This window comes from Poecilia formosa, unplaced genomic scaffold (assembly GCF_000485575.1).
Source record: "Poecilia formosa unplaced genomic scaffold, Poecilia_formosa-5.1.2 Scaffold104, whole genome shotgun sequence".
Classification (NCBI taxonomy): domain Eukaryota; kingdom Metazoa; phylum Chordata; class Actinopteri; order Cyprinodontiformes; family Poeciliidae; genus Poecilia; species Poecilia formosa.
Window position 1 is genome coordinate 1901644 of NW_006800043.1, and position 16194 is coordinate 1917837.

At 37.5% G+C, this 16194-nt stretch overlaps 2 protein-coding genes across 3 annotated transcripts; one reads left to right on the forward strand and one right to left on the reverse strand.

Annotated features, from left to right (window-relative positions):
• Positions 1 to 1152: 1152 nt before the first annotated feature.
• Positions 1153 to 6294, reverse strand: ppp1r7 (protein phosphatase 1, regulatory (inhibitor) subunit 7). Of its 2 annotated transcripts, none has more exons than XM_007559452.2 (10): positions 6187 to 6294; positions 4988 to 5083; positions 4760 to 4815; positions 4573 to 4638; positions 4257 to 4387; positions 3990 to 4152; positions 3780 to 3896; positions 3593 to 3697; positions 3374 to 3460; positions 1153 to 2132 (listed from the first exon to the last, which is right to left on the reverse strand). In XM_007559452.2, exons 1-10 carry the CDS (start codon positions 6224 to 6226, stop codon positions 1956 to 1958), a joined length of 1038 nt encoding a protein of 345 aa, XP_007559514.1. In that variant the 5' UTR covers positions 6227 to 6294; the 3' UTR covers positions 1153 to 1955. The 2 variants fall into 2 exon arrangements, with proteins under 2 accessions (XP_007559514.1, XP_016530479.1); XM_016674993.1 differs by having other exon boundaries at positions 2119 to 2132; positions 3589 to 3697.
• A 2907-nt stretch (positions 6295 to 9201) lies between these two features.
• LOC103143056 (uncharacterized) lies at positions 9202 to 12844 on the forward strand. The gene is made up of 6 exons (XM_007559453.1): positions 9202 to 9464; positions 10481 to 10663; positions 10748 to 11005; positions 11761 to 11859; positions 12107 to 12124; positions 12523 to 12844. Exons 1-6 carry the CDS (start codon positions 9398 to 9400, stop codon positions 12603 to 12605), a joined length of 708 nt encoding a protein of 235 aa, XP_007559515.1. The 5' UTR covers positions 9202 to 9397; the 3' UTR covers positions 12606 to 12844.
• Positions 12845 to 16194: the final 3350 nt, after the last annotated feature.

A 16194-nucleotide genomic window follows, 5' to 3' on the forward strand; every position in this document is an offset into this window, starting at 1 on the left:
AACGCTCCTACTTGACCAGTGAGGTTTTGTTCTGTTCCTTTTCAGAATCTCACACACATCTGTTGTGCTGCCTGGCACAAACACAATAAAACATCACTTTACAACGGGAGGGTGACGATGGCACAAGCCACCTACATTATGAGATGTCCAGTATTTACAAACAAACATTGTGGCACTTCCAATTCAGTTTGCTATTTCTTTTTATTTAGGTAAACTGAATTTAAATTGACAATCACATTAGTAATGCGTAACATCCTCGTAGATAGTTTTATATGGTTCCATAGCTGCTGTATGGGCTAAAGGTTTTAATAGGATCGCTAATTCTTAACATTAGGTTTTAAAAAGGCAGTTGCTTCCTTTGACAATTTGTTGCCATTTAAATGACTCACTCTATGGTATAAACTAGTTTTATCCCGACATTTTTATGTCTACAAAAAACTGTAGGTTTTGTCAATTAAAGCCCAGTGACATAGACATTAGATGACAAGAGAAAAAGTGAACTTAGTTTAGCACTTTATTTAGTATTTGTTTTCTGATAAGTTATTCTGTGATCTTTTATCCCTGAGGTGTGACATCTTTTTATTTTAAAGATGCATCACTAGTCAGTTGGACCAGGGAGTTATTCATGAGCACCTAAGACTTATGAACAAACTTGCCAGATAATGTTAGATAGATTTGAGTGGTCTTGTCATTATTTGATCTAAACAACCCTAAAGCAACTATGATTTGTTGATATTCATAAATTCTAAGAGCAGACTATTCATATCTAAATGTATTTGGATGTTTTTGTGCCAACGCTGAGTTTATTTTGCATTTGTAAACACTTTTTGATCGGTCCAGCCATTAGAATATACATTTAACTCTGATACAATCTACATTTTATTGTCAGGTGTTTAAATAAAATGGATGAACCACCTGGTGAAAGTAAATGTGAGCAAGGGCTGTAATCAGAGGCTGTTTCAAGCTTAAGGAAAAAAAAAATGTGACAGTACCATGGATACCATCTGTATGGATATCTTTTGACATTATCGTGAGTTTTACTTTGCTGCAGGGGTCTCTAATCAGCTGTTAAACCTATTTCATAAAATATTTGAAGGAATAGACAAGGCTGCCGGGCAACAAAAGATGTCCCTTTGTTACGATGTCAGTTTATTTAAAATGATACAGAGATAAAAAATGTCGTTCTTTAAAGGACTGCATTAGCCTGCTTTTTTAGCCTGCTTTTAATTATCAGATGTTTTAAGGCTTCACTTTCTATGTTTTTTCTTTTTTATTATTCTCTAGATCAAGATATTAAGTAAGCTGAAGCAGAAATCAGAAAACCATATTTGTTGATTATATATTTTTCTTCATCTTGTTACAATTTCCCTTTAAATGTTTGATCTGGAACTGGTCTTTTCTTCAGGTTCAGTTACGCCAACAGCATCGAAGTGGTAAAACATACGAAACACACACACAAAAAAAAGAAAAGAAATCCCCAAAACAGTAATATCTGTCTCCCTTTCCGGTAATATAAGAACAGTGCAACTTCATTGATGTGTTTGGTAAGAACGATTCCTTATTTTCCTGATGGCCACAGCAGGTCTGGGGCGCCTAACTGTATCCCACATGCAAACAAATTTGAAACAAAAAGGGAAAAAGAAAAAACAAACAAACTACAAAGTGCAGAAGAAACACGAGGAAATGAGCGTAGGGTAGTTTTTTCCCCCCCCCATTTTCACCAGTTCCGCCTTAATAAATAAAAGCTTGAAAACAACAGCACTGATTGAGGTTTGCATGAGTGCATACATGCATACATGTACATGTACAGTGAGTTCTGTGCTGGAATGTATATCCTTTTTGGAGTGACATTATGACATTGTGAGGCCAATATGCTTGAGGAGGTGTTTTAGTGGGCAGGGCAGGCAGGGAGGTGAAACACTGAGAGGTTTGGCAGGTGGGTCGTACACTACAGCTTAGAAGCGAATAAAGGTAGCGTCGATCTGGCGCACAGTGGGCAGTGCCAGCATGATCTTTCTTCTGTACTGAGGATCTTTCTGTAGAGGGTTCCGCTCCAGGTACACCGTCTCCAGGGACTTGGCATTCTTCAGCTCGTCAAGATCCGACCAGTTGTCTATCTGGTTATCGTTCATCTGAGGAGAGATTCAAAATACGACGCAAGCACAAGTTAAGAAGTTTGACTTTTAGTGCCTTTCTCAATTTGTATCAGAAGTATAGCAGTTTGGAGCTTTTATTTTTAGATAATCGAGTCGGTGTGTTCACACCGAAGACGGCTTCTGTAAAAAAAAAAAAAAAAAAATGTTCAGGTGGAGTTTTGGATTGACACAGAATCAGGGTGGATGGGTTGAGCAGACAAGACATGAGATGTAAGGGTAAGATGAGTTTGGAGAGGAAGTGTAATCTACAAAGCAAGAACAGCAGCAGCAGCAGCATCAGAGTCTAAGTGAAAGAAGAGATTTTCCAGTGACTGTCTAATCTGAAAAGTGCAGTGATCAGCAGAATCTGATAAGATATTGAGGACAAAGCACAAATTGCCTCGTATTTAAAGCACTGAGTGAATTTTGACTGCTAGCCTCCAATTCAAGACAGAGTTCAACCAGGTACTCCTTTGGTGTATAGAGGGTCGAGCCACGAGACATTCAAGCATGCGCTCCTGCCAGAGCTTTCGAGATTCACGCCACATGCCTTCTTTACCGTCACCGACTCAGCTGTATGCTCTGATATGGATGCTGATAATGAGGCCTTGCTTTCCCTAGGGCCACGCACACAAGGTTTTCCCTTCCGTTTTCTGCGAATACTTCTGTATTTATATATAGCCTTCCTCTTGTTTTGAAAACAGCAGTTGGTTTATTTGTTGGTAATATCCTATGATTGTTAGGTAGTCCGAGATTAAAACAATCCTAGAAGCTTTGTAGAGCAAATTTACCATCACACACGGTGTTTTTGTTCAGAGGTAAAAAACTCTGGACCAAAAATGTTCTACAGTAATAACCTTCAGTTTACAGTATTAGTTACCTTATGGGCAAATGCAAAAGAAAATACTGGTTGCAGCTGCCCAAATATGTTAATTTTATGTTTCAAGAAGCAGCAGTAAGTCACAGTCTGTTTACAGAGGACACACAACTCGGTTAAGGCATATCAAGTTGATTTTCCAACACTTGTTTCTTGAAGTCTCGGTTAGCTATATATTCAGTCACATTCAATAAATTAGCATATGAGGTAGGACAAAGCGGTTTTTAAAAAACAGAAACAGACGAAATAACGCACCAGACCGCGCTTTACCGCTCAGTGGAAACAAGAGGCTAAAGTCATATAAACGTTATCTGAAAGCTAAATTGTAAATGCTATTCTTTAACCTCAAAACATTCCATACCCAGAACTCCTGCAGCTCTGTCAGGTGGCTGACGTTCTCAATTTTCTTTACTCGATTGGCAGCAACGTCCAGCGTGGTGAGTTTTTTCTGTAGAAAAAAAAATAAGAATACAGTAATGAGCATTAACAAAAATGCTCATCAAGCTGCTGGGACATTTGTGTGCCGTTAAACAGTCTGTCATGTGGCCCTTATTGGTAAACAGGAGCTTGCATAACTCACGTTGTTCTCCAGGCCCTCTATGACCTCAATGCCATTGTGGCTCAGGTAGAGTTCTTTCAGGTTGACCAGGTTCTGTAGTCCCTCGATTTTAGTAATCCGGTTACTCTGCAGAGGAATACGCAGGAAAGTATTGATCACCCTTCTTTTAACATTCCTGAGGTGGTGAAAATACTGTGTTTGCAGGTACCTGAATGCTTAAAACAGTCAGGTTGTGTAAACTGTCCAGATTCTGAAGCTTTGTTATTTTATTGGTTCCAAGAAACAAACTCTGCAATGACGATAGAGCGTCTAGGTTCTCGATGACCTGCGAATACAAGACATGGTCAAATTAAAATTGCATGGTGTTATTTTATGGATGGTTTAAGAATGCAACTTAAAGAGACTCTCTTGGACTTACCCTAATACGATTGGAGCCCAGCTCCAACATTTCCAGACTTGTGAGGTGGTCCAGGTTGGAGATGGCAGTGACCTTGTTGTGAACCAGGAAGAGTTTTTTAATTTTGGTCAACCCCTCCAAATTCTCCACTTTCCTCAGAATGTTAAAGGAAACGTCAAGCAACCTGTGGGTAGATTGTCACCAAAAAATATATATATATATATTTTAGTCAACATCAGGTAGGTATTTTCAGGCTTAAATACACATATTTCCTCTAACCACACTTACTCTAATTCTTTGAGGTTGCTCAGGTTCTCTAGTTTGCGGATCTGATTGTCGTAGAGATCTAGTTCTTGTAGCAAGCTCAAGCTCTCAAGGTTTTCTATCTTTTTGATGAGGTTCTGTCTTAAGGATAGTGTCTGGACAAGCAGAGAGAAAAAGAAAAAAAAAAAACAACTGTCATTTTGAAGAAAAAAAAAAAAGCCTCCCAGAATATGATCTATTTTTATAGATCAAAAGAGTACAAAAATAAACTCAGTTTTGCATACTGCACTCACATCTCTACTTACAAAATCAATAAAACCTAAATATTCAGCTTGCTTACTTTGGCCTTCTGTAGAACTTCCAATCCTTCGATTTTTCCAATACGACAATGAACAAGATCAACATCCTAGAGAGAATAGGAGAACATCAGCTGACAATGCACAAGACATTAAAGGTATGAATTTATATGACAATAATTAAAAAAAAATGACAGAGAAAAAAATGCTTTCATGAAAACATCTTCTAACCTCTTCTTCTGGGTCCAAGGTTATGGTGTCCATGTCAACAGGGGACTCTTCTTTACCTTCATAGAGAACAAAATTACACTTAGGAAAAACATGGAAAGGCAATGTAAATTAGCATAGAAAAATTTAACCCACAGGAGCTGCTAGGCCCCGCTTTTAATCAACTATGTGATTCAGAAACATAAATAAATCAGTTCCTGGCTGTTTATGTGGGAGCAAAGCGAGACTCACTTGTGCCTGCGGGCTGATTTGGGTCCACATCGCCGTTGATACTCCTTCTTCTGGTGTCATCATCACCAGACTCTTCAGACTCACCTCGTCGGTCCACTGACATAAAGAGCAAGATTTATTGTGTTACAAAGCAGCAGAGCTTTTGGATAGATACACATAATGTGTAAACACACATAACTGTGTGATGATTTTACGTGTCATTCAACGCCAATCTCAATTTCGGTTACTGAGCTTATTAGGTGAATCTGTGACTGCTGTCGTTGCTCCAGTAACAGCTTTTTATTTACTTCGGATTACAGTTTTGAGAATAGTCAAAGATGATGTAACTATGCCCAAAAATATCATTCGCTGTCTACTTTTAGCGACAGAGCTGAAGCAGTCAGAAAATGTAAATACTTTAAATTTAACAAGTTTCAGTGCAACCTGAGTCAGCGCAGAATTTCTACTTTCAAAAAGCTGCAGCTCTCCTGATATGTAGCTCTCACAGATGAACCTAGTATCAGTTCAGGGCTACACTGATGATATTTAAGAAGAAATATAATGTTTCTTACAGCTCTGGTGAAAATGTTGCCAACACACCTACTGAGAAATCAGAGGATGGCTCGAGAGGCACCCAGGGCTGGCTGAAAGCTACTCGTGACCATTACATTTATTATGAGAATACACGGTGTGCCCTTTGTAGCAAACACTGGTTAAGTGTACGAAAAAGTTAACACTTCACCCCCACAGACTTAAAATAATGGCTTAAGGATCACTTGATGTAATGTCTCGGCAACATTTCGATTCTTACCAATTCGTTAGCGAAGACAAGCGATTTCAAATTTGCAGACTCAACAGACTGCTAAACATGCTAGGTAGCTCGGCAACTGACTGGACTACAGCTAATGAGCGAAAGTCGAAGCATATTAAAAGCAAATACGGTACGAATAATACAGGTATTCGTGTTTCCTACAACACTGCACTAGCATATACACCAACAACCGTGCATAAACACAAACTGACCAGATGTTAGATAAATAACGTCAGCTAACGCCTTGTGTTAGCTAACAAAACCAGGATGAAGGTCTGGGTCTTTCAAGAATAACGGCCCAACCAGACCGCCAAAATTAAACAACACACAACCTGCTTTAAATAGTTTATACTCTCCCCAAACCGTACAGCCAGATCACGATGACTTCTTTGAACATTTTTATACTCACCTTCCATTTCTTGATGCTCTCCAACAGACAGAGAAGCCATGTTTCATGTAAACACTCCTGACAACCGCTTGGCCAATCCTGTGGAAGTAGTTACTACCCTCGAACAGAAGAGGACGCTGTTGCTAAAAAAAACAAAAAAACACGATGAGTAAACACAACAGTTCTCCAGTGCTTTTTTTCAGTATACTTTTATATTTTAACTATTACATTTAGGTGTGGCAGATAATAATTACATTGCTGTTTAAAGGTATTTCTACACGTTGTCACATTAAAACCTCAGAATTTAATGCATAATGTTTTGACAGAGAACAAAGCACTTCAAAATTGTAAAGTGGACTGAAAATTCTAAAATATTTTGTTTCTTTTTTTTTGTCATTTTGACAAATGAAAAGGTTATTGTGTGCAGCTGTTTTAGCTCGTTTGAGTCAATACTGTATTTCTTTTTGTGTATCAACCTTACACATATTTACAGATTCAGCCCACTCATCTGTGCAAAATAGCTCAAGTTCAGTCTGAGTCTTTTTTAGACTCTCTTGTGTAGAAGGCAGGTTGAAAAAGCTTCCCAATCTCTTCCTGTTATTTGTTACTATCTCCCCAACATGCATGCTGTTTTGTTGCAAAACAAAAACAAGGAAATATTTTGTTCCTGAGATAGTTTCAGCTAGAAAACACCCTCTGTTGACATCATGCGTGTGTATGTGGTGTAATAACTTGTTGTTTTTGTTTTAATCAAGAGCAATTTTCTTTCAAAGTTCGACCAACAAGTTCATAACTTCTCAGTATTCAGTAGTGACCCCTACTTTATCATATTGCCTTAACAAAATGCCAGTCCAACCGATTTCTCCTTGACACAAAATCTTTATCTTTATTACAGAACATGACGTTTGCTCCACAAACCTGTTAGAAAATTTTTTTTAGAAACTATAAAAGCAAGGTCTAATTAGTAACAGGTCATTCTGTAAAACGTAAAGCATGTCAGAGTAGAGTAACAGCTCAATCATAAGTTAAGGAATATTGGTTATGTTAACATATCAGTATGAATTTCACAGCAACAATCTCAACAGGATAAGTTCCTGCGGTCAGTAACAATATAATAGAACAAAAGCCTTACTGAATTTCATAAAGCTTAACTGGCTGCCTTCTAAAAAGCACTATTCTCCCACAGCACTTTGTTTATACAGGCACTTCCCATCTGCATAGCTTCCCCTTTTAGAACACGCCTGCACAAGATCGAGGCCCTTACAGTTGTCCAAGGCCTATTTAAGACATTAGGATCCAAACAATTCTTCCTTATCACTTCAGAACCTTTCCTGAATACCACTGGAATGGTAATAATAATCTTTTCAAAGCAAAAAAAAAGAGCTTTGCATATGAAGTTTAATTTTTTTCCTCTGTTTTTACATGTTTTTTTTTTTGTGGGTTCTCATATTTCCTTCAGAAATCCAGTGACAGGTTTGCTGGGCATTTCAAAACAAACTTTACATCAATAAATGAGATTGTGTGTAAGTAGTTTTTGATTCTTTGATGGGTTTTGATAGCTCTCACCTCTAGGCAACACTTAATGTGGAAAACATGTTTTACATGTTCTATGTATACACATAAACAGAAAAGCAATTATTGCTGCAATGTTCTCTTACAAAAATATACGTGTCAGAGTGAAAAGATCTTTTTGGCTCACTCGTTTGTAAGTAGCTGGTGTTATTTGTCGCAGACTAAAAACCTTGAAGTAAGAAAAAAGAACAAAACGAACAGCCATTTATTTTTATTGATAATTAATCTGTGTCGCAATGGCTACAAATACATTTGGAGAGCAACTGCACGGAACCCGGGGATGAATAAACATTAAGGTTTCTTCGCATGGTTCTGGTGAAGCAAAAACTTTCCGCTCCTCTTCTGTGTTTCTTTCAAGTATTTCAGAAAAGAACGCCTCCAAGCAATTAACCTTTAGTTCTCTCTTAGCTCCTCCTTTTTGCTCAGGGCTTTACTGATATTTCTTTTAAAACCTTAAAGAGCAAAGAAAAAGTTTGTGTTGCTATGTGAACTTACATGTTACTACATGTAACATTAAGAGAAGAGTTACAATCGTCACTTAAGCTTAGAAAGCAGAATAAATAAAGATAAAACCATGTATTCGCATGAGAAGTAATATATTTGTTTATAAAGAAGAAAGCACCTCTCTTCTTTTCATCAACAAAATATTATGTCTGCAATATTATAAAGAAATTAAAGGTATCTTGGATTCATCTTAACGCAGAATACATGGATGTTGTATTAACATTAACTTTAACTCTTTCATTTCTCACAAAAATATGCATGATTAATACTTAAAGGCAAAGTAATTTATCCTACTTAGTTTTCACTTTCACCCACCACTATCTAAAAATATCCATGGGAGGTTAATAGCGGATTCCAGATTGAAGGTAGGACAAATCAGAACAGCTAAGGAATGCTTTACCCGCTTCTGAAAAACCGGAAAGTTCAAAAGACAGAAAAAAATATAGATATTTAAAAAGGAAGAACAGGATTTCATAGTTTTTTCCTGCTTATTGGACTATCAAACACAAATCTTTTGCATAGTTGTGTATGTGTGAACAATGTAAGAGAAACAAATTGCCAGAAGTGCAAATTTGAACAAATATGTGCAACCTCTGATATATGGTGGCATGTAAATAGCTCCAGAGCCAATAAAATGTTTTTGCAGGGTGCCATAAACAAAGCACAGGAGATAACTCACGACGACCAGCTCTGGCAAATTCACCTCTCACTGCGCTTCAGCAAAGAAATATTTGTAAAGGTCAGCTCACTCTGCAGGACAACACAGACGTCGTATTTTCAAAGACAGAGAAAGAAAATGAAAGTGGAGCACTCTAAATAGATTTTATTTTGTGCAAAGAACCATTGCTCACTTTTAGCTAAACTTTCGCATTTGATCTGTGTGACTCATCTTTAGTTTTATCACCTCTTTGGTATTCAGAGCCGGCTGTTTTAACATAATGTCCGCGTTGCTGAGAAAAGGGGCGGGGAGTGTTCTGTGTTGTCAGTCCCTGCCTGTCAAGCAGCGTCTTTTAAATGTTGTAGTTGATGTGCTGGACTAATTCTTTGCTCTCTTCTTGAATGGCTTAACATAACCCTGGCTATCTTGAACCTGTTGGATCCTTCTAAACGCTGAAACTGTTCAAATTGAGACGGACAAAGAGCAGTCGCCACAGAAATGCGTTTCTTTACCTTTGTTTTCATTTTTTTCAAACATTTATCGAGCGCCCTTCCTCTTCACGTCGGTAAGAAACTCAACATCGCTTTTCATTCGGTTAAGAGAATAAACAAGAAACGTGTGAAAAATCTTTAAAAAAAATCTTTAAACTGTTTACCTTAGACCTGACTGGGTGGTTAGGATATTCCAACGACACCTTTTTAAAAGTGACGGCGGCAACATTTGTTGAGGTTTTGTGCACGATGCGCGGTGGCGTTTAATGTGTATACATCAGACTGAGAGTTCAGCTCCAGTGTCATCCTTCATGAAGCAAACAAAAAGTACCAGATTAATGTCAACAAGGTGAAGTAACCTGCATAGATGGTCAAAATCTCATCTGTTCTGTTGGACTCACTGGACTAATATGATAGAGATGCAGTTCATTTTAAATGTTGCTTTTCTTAGAAAAAAAAAAAGATGCAACAAAAACAGTTGCACATTGGAGCATATTGCTAGGGAGGTATTTGTTCAATCAGGGCTTTTGCTTTTACTGTTTGCTTTTACTCGGGCAGATCAGCATACATACAGGAGACATTGAGTTCAGTAGGTCTTTATGTTATCTGTTGGTAAAAGGACCTAGACCTAAAAAAAAAAAAAAAATGAAAAAATAGACAACTGCCAAAACTGCAAAGGCACAAAATCGCAAACTCACTACCTCGCTGAGGTGATACAAGTTGCATAGATGGCCAATAGTTTATCTGTTCTCTTAGACTGGAATAACATGAAACAAATGCAGCTATTTTTAAATCTTACATTCCTTAGGATAAAAAAAAAATACAACTGTTAAAACTACAGGAGGAGCTTAGAGCCTATATTATTCAGAATATCATTAGGATTTTGCTTTTACTTTTTGTTTTGACTCAATGTTGAAGCTAAAAATGAAATCCATTTGTTTTGATCAGAATAAAACACCTGAAAAACTGTACGTTTCCAATTTGCCAATATTGATCAGTAAGGAGTTATTTTTAATCAAGAATATCTGATTTTCAATGCTTATATTTGATTTTTCCCCTTTTTTTTATCCCTTTGTTTGTGTCCTTTCAGATGCCATCATAGTTCAGATCCAGCAGTCGGGGGTGGTAGGAGCTCAGCATGTCGCAGAGCAAGTTTTGCTCAATGGAATTTCTCTCTCAAGCCCAAGCTGGGAGGTCCAGAGCATAATTAAAATCATGTCCGCCAGTGACCTCCTACCTGATGGGATCTGCAATAACCACACTTCAGTTCTAAGTAAGATAACCCTGATTTTGTGCAAACCAGATAATTATGACGCAGTTTTATAATAATATGTGTATGTTGATGCTCTCCCTTTAGGAAATCATACTGTCCTTCGCTCTCGGGAATGCATCATAGAGGGCTCTCGGCTCCACTGGTCTGATCGGGTGTTTTGTGACGGCAAGGTCTTCCTGACCCTGGAGTACAACAACACATGGACAGCCCATGTGCCAAAGGCAAAGGCCATCAAAAACTTGTGGAACCAGGAAGTGGAACATTTAAAGATCGAGAGACGTCGTCTGCAGGAGGGCTGCATTCAGCTGATGAAGGAACTGAAACTTTCGGAGGAAGAGTCAGGTATTGTTTTTTTTTTTTTTTTTTCCAGACATTTTTTTTTACTGAACTTTAGCAGATCTTTTTTATTTGTCTCCTGCTTTATTATTAAGAAGCTAAGTTGTCCTGGTGATTTATAAAAGTGCATCTTTCCATAAGATGCAGGTCGTGTAGTCAGTTTGCCTTTTTGTGCCCCTGTAGCTCTACCACCTGTCTTTTTCAGGAATAAAAAGGTCCTGTTGACAACCAATATCATAAAACCTACTCAATGTCTACTTAATGAGCATTAGCATTTGGTTTTGGTTTTACCCGAGTAAAACCAAAACCAAAACCAAAAGCCCTGATGATCGGAATGTGAATAATAGTTCCTAAACTACAGGCTCCTCTTACTGTATCTTTAGCTGTAGTAACGCTTTTGAAGTTGCATTTTTTTTTATTCTAAGACATTCAGCATCTAAAATGAGCTGCATTTCTATCGTATTATTCCAGTCCAACAGAATAAATGAGTTATTCGCTACCTATGAACTTGCATCATCTTGGTTGCTGACATTAATCTGCTACCTTTTTGTTGGTTTCATAGAAACCAACAATACCTTGACTTCCTGATTTTATGTCAGAAAGTCAAGGTATTCAGGTGTGCATGGATACAAAAGGGTTTGTTGAAAATGTACAAAATGAAAGTAGAAAAGTAGTTGCATAAGAGTACAAACTGGCATAGTCTGCTGTTGTTGACAGTCATAGTCATTTGAAATGCTGTTTTTTTCTTCTTCTCTGTTTAGTTCATGGAATTGCTCTTCCCAGATTTCTGATCCCTATCTTGGCTGTGACGGCATTTTTAATGCTACTTATAGTGACCATTCTTATCTCAAGAGGCCCTGGTGAGTGAGCAACCTTTTTTTCTCTTTTTAAAACTTAGCATTGCTCGTCATGATACAGAGAAGTACAATTGATGTTCCCATATTGTCAGCCAATGTCTGCGTGCTTTCGTCTTGACTTTGTTTACGAGTCTGATGACTGCTAGTCTCATAAAATTCATCGCAATTTGACGTGTCTCATCAGTATGGTCTTCCATAGTTCTAGGAAATGTAATGTCATGTGGTTTGTCTTTGTTCACAATCTGTTTAGGTCTAAATCACCCTGGAGGTAAGAAAAACAAAACTCCTACTGTTTTCTCTCAAGTTTCTGGATGCTTCAGCTGACATTCTTAAAAGATTGATAAAAAAAAAAAAGTTAAACATTAAATGAACTAAAAAAAAAAAAAAAAAAGAAAGAACACATAGCCTTTGGACGAGTATGTTCTACTTGATGTTTGTGGGTCGGTCATGTGGTTTTTCTTCTCCATCCTAATTATGTATGTGCAACGTGACCTCAGTTGCCCCTGTGTTTTGCTTGATCAGCAAGTTACGTAAATTTAAGTAGGTACTGCGATGAAAACTCTTTGAACAGGTCCTCTGTTAGGTATTTACATTTCTTGCTTGCTAATGAAGAAATAAAATGGGATTGATGTTCTATGTATTTTATTTTATTTTCTTCAATTGCAGGGGTGATCGGCTCCATTATCCATTACCCCAAAGATATTACTCACACTGCTGATGAGAAGGAATGTGGTTACAGTGCACTGTGACTCAAAAGGCTCATGAATACAAAGTTGCTTGTGAATGGATGTTTTTGTCATATGTGTTATGTTTTTTCTTATTCTCTTTATTGCTTATGCTTATTTTTTTTTTAAATATAAATTACTTAAAGAAAAATTAACACAAGTGTTTGATGCAGTAAATTGTTCACATTCTTGTCAACACCAATAAACTCCCCACACAAAACTTGACATGTTCCTGAACACCCAATAAAAACAGTGCAAACTAATCCCAGCTCTCTCACTGTTCATCAAGGATGTTTCAATAACTGATAATATATTTTTGGTTTAAAAAAAAAAGTGCATCTTAAATAACATGCGCTATTTTTGAAATTGTTTTTCTATAACACTGTATTAAACTTTATCAAATTATCTTGGATTTAGTTAAAGCAGAAAATTTATGCACAGTCAAAACAACTCTCCAATCACTCTATCAGTGATAATATGTAAAAGGTTTATGAGCAAGGAAAACATTTTCAGAGTCCAAATGTAAAAGTTAATCATTTATGCTGTATTCCTTACTTATGAGTGCATTTTAGTCAAATGTTGGTTTTCTTGGTCAATGGCTGACAGCACTAACACACACAATGGTGCTCTGTGAAAATGCATGGCTTGTTCTAATTGAGAGGATGAAGGCAGTATAAAGAATTCAAAAAGTGCTTTTGTGGGATTCCAAGATAATTCATGTTTATTAGGAAAAGTTGGACATTAGCAAAACCCAAGTTGTCCAATGTTAAAGTTTCTTCATGGCAGATTGTTTTCTTTTGTTTCTGCACTGTCACTCAAAAATATAGGGTACAAGCTTATGTCAAATTTTAATTAATCGAGTTTGATGGATTAAAATGCCACGCCCAAATCAAAATCGATGTTATCGCTCACAAACATCTGTTTAATTGCGTCATAACATGCTTATCGCACACAAACACCTGTTAAATCTGCGTCATAAAATGCTTATCGTATAAAACACCTGTTAAATCTGCGTCATAAAATGCTTATCGTATAAAAACATATGTTTTGATTTAAATTAAGTTCTTATCAATATAACAGGCAGCATTCTGGAACCTTCTCTCTTGCATCATATAAAATTAATTTCTAATCAATATAACACAGGCAGCATTCTGGAACCTTCTCTCTTGCATCATATAAAATTAATTTCTAATCAATATAACACAGGCAGCATTCTGGAACCTTCTCTCTTGCATCATATAAAATTAATTTCTTATCAATATAACACAGGCAGCATTCTGGAACTTTCTCTCTTGCATCATATAAAATTAATTTCTTATCAATATAAAACAGGCAGCATTCTGGAACTTTCTCTTAAATCAATTGGTTAATAAGGGGTGAGGCCCTCTTTCAACATATAAATTTAAGATCTTATAAAAACAGACAGAGGGTGCGTTCACACTGCAGCCTGAAGTGACTCAATTCCGATTTTTTGGCAATTCCGATTTTTTTTGCCGGGGCCGTTCACACTGCCAGTAAATGCGACCTGTATGCGTTCTGCAGTGTAAACGGGCAAACGACCTGAAAGTGTCCCGCATGCGCAGTAGAGGGCGCAATAGCGTCAGCATTCTAAGTGTTCTGCCAACCGCCATAAAAAGAAGAAGTGCTCAGTGTTTGCGGAAGTAAACATGGAGGCTAACGGTGGAGCTTAGCTTACATATTTGAAGTTGTTATCCGGCCGGAGCAACATATTAACAACTTAATCCTCATATATTCCGTCATGGTTGTTGTTTTTCTTCCCACTTGCGCGTATCAGTACGCAGAATAGTGAGATTTGTTGAGAAACAGTGACGTTCAGTTCGGATGAATGCGACCTGGTTAGGTCGCATTTGAATCGGATGCGTATCGGATATGGGTCACATTCAAAAAAGAATCCGACCTGTGCTGTTCACACTGCCATGAAAAGATCGGATACAGGTCGCATTACGTCAAAAAAATCGGAATTGAGTCACTTCAGGCTGCAGTGTGAACGCACCCAGAGAGAATTCTGGCAAACATGACTTTTGAACCAATTTCTTATCAATATAAAACAGGCAGCATTCTGGAACTTTCTCTCTTGCATCATATAAAATTAATTTCTTATCAATATAAAACAGGCAGCATTCTGGAACTTTCTCTTTTGCATCATATACAGACATGATTCTGGAACCTTCTCTCTCTTGCATCATATAAGTTCTTATCAAAAATAAAACAGACAGGATTCTGGAACCTTCTCTTTTAAATCAATTGGTTAATAAGGGGTGAAGCCCTCCTTGTGACTTTTGACCCAGTTATACCAATGCAAATTTTCTGATGCAACTCCTCCTCACACAGATAGACTCCACCCCCAACTGCTTTTATCTTCCTGCTCCTGGCAGATGCCCCAGCCCACTTTTATGAGCTTCTGTTTGAATCAGCCAATAGAGATAAAGGGGCGGGATTTCTATTTTTTCTGCTTTAAATAATTTTCGGAGGCCCTGTCATTCTTCTCGTTGCATTTGGTAGAGGAAGAACCACTTTGCTCTGACAGAAAAAAAAAAAAAGGTTCGCATTAAAAGAGAAAAGCCTCAAAAGAGAAGACATCAGGAAACCAATCGACTAGCATGTGGCTCATCTGCAGATGGACAAACCATCACGAGACCCTGCTCCATCGCTGATGCTTCATCTTCGACACTCCTGGATACAAATCTGGTCTTACCTCCATCAGCAGCGTTCGAATCCTCGGTTCAGCACGAGATTCCCATGTTCCAGGACTCCGAGCATCGTCCGCCTGACTCCTCTGGATCCCACTCTGCTGAAGCTCCTTCATCCATCTTGGGAAAAACCAACACCACCCGGTGTTGTCCAGTGGGACCTCCCTTCTCTGTGAGACTCCAAGCTCGGTCTATTAAATTCCAGTCCATAAATTGGATGCTTCCCAGAAGTCCACCTTTTTTTGTGCAAGAGAAAACCTGAAGACAAAAGGCAGCAGGTTGTGAAGTGAGGTGGAGAAGCTAGTCTGCTAACATCCGACTCAACTGCTTGAAGATCCAAAAACATCAGATGGGAATCCCACCACCAGACCCTGCTCCATGCATCACTCCAAGAAGTAAATCATTACAGTTGGACAAAGTTTCCTGTCTATTTATTTATTTATTTATTTTTATTTTATTTTATTTTATTTTTTGCTTCATTCATATAAATTTAATCCAATAAAGAACTTTTATCTCCACCTCCAAGCCTGNGTGCTTTTGTGGGATTCCAAGATAATTCATGTTTATTAGGAAAAGTTGGACATTAGCAAAACCCAAGTTGTCCAATGTTAAAGTTTCTTCATGGCTCAAAAAGCGGTCAAAAATATAGGGTACAAGCTTATGTCAAATTTTAATTAATCGAGTTTGATGGATTAAAATGCCACGCCCAAATCAAAATCAATGTTATCGCACACAAACATCTGTTTAATTGCGTCATAAAATGCTTATCGTATAAAACACCTGTTAAATCTGCGTCATAAAATGCTTATCGTATAAAAACATATGTTTTGATTTAAATTAAGTTCTTATCAATATAACAGGCAGCATTCTGGAACCCTCTCTCTTGAATCATATAAAATTAA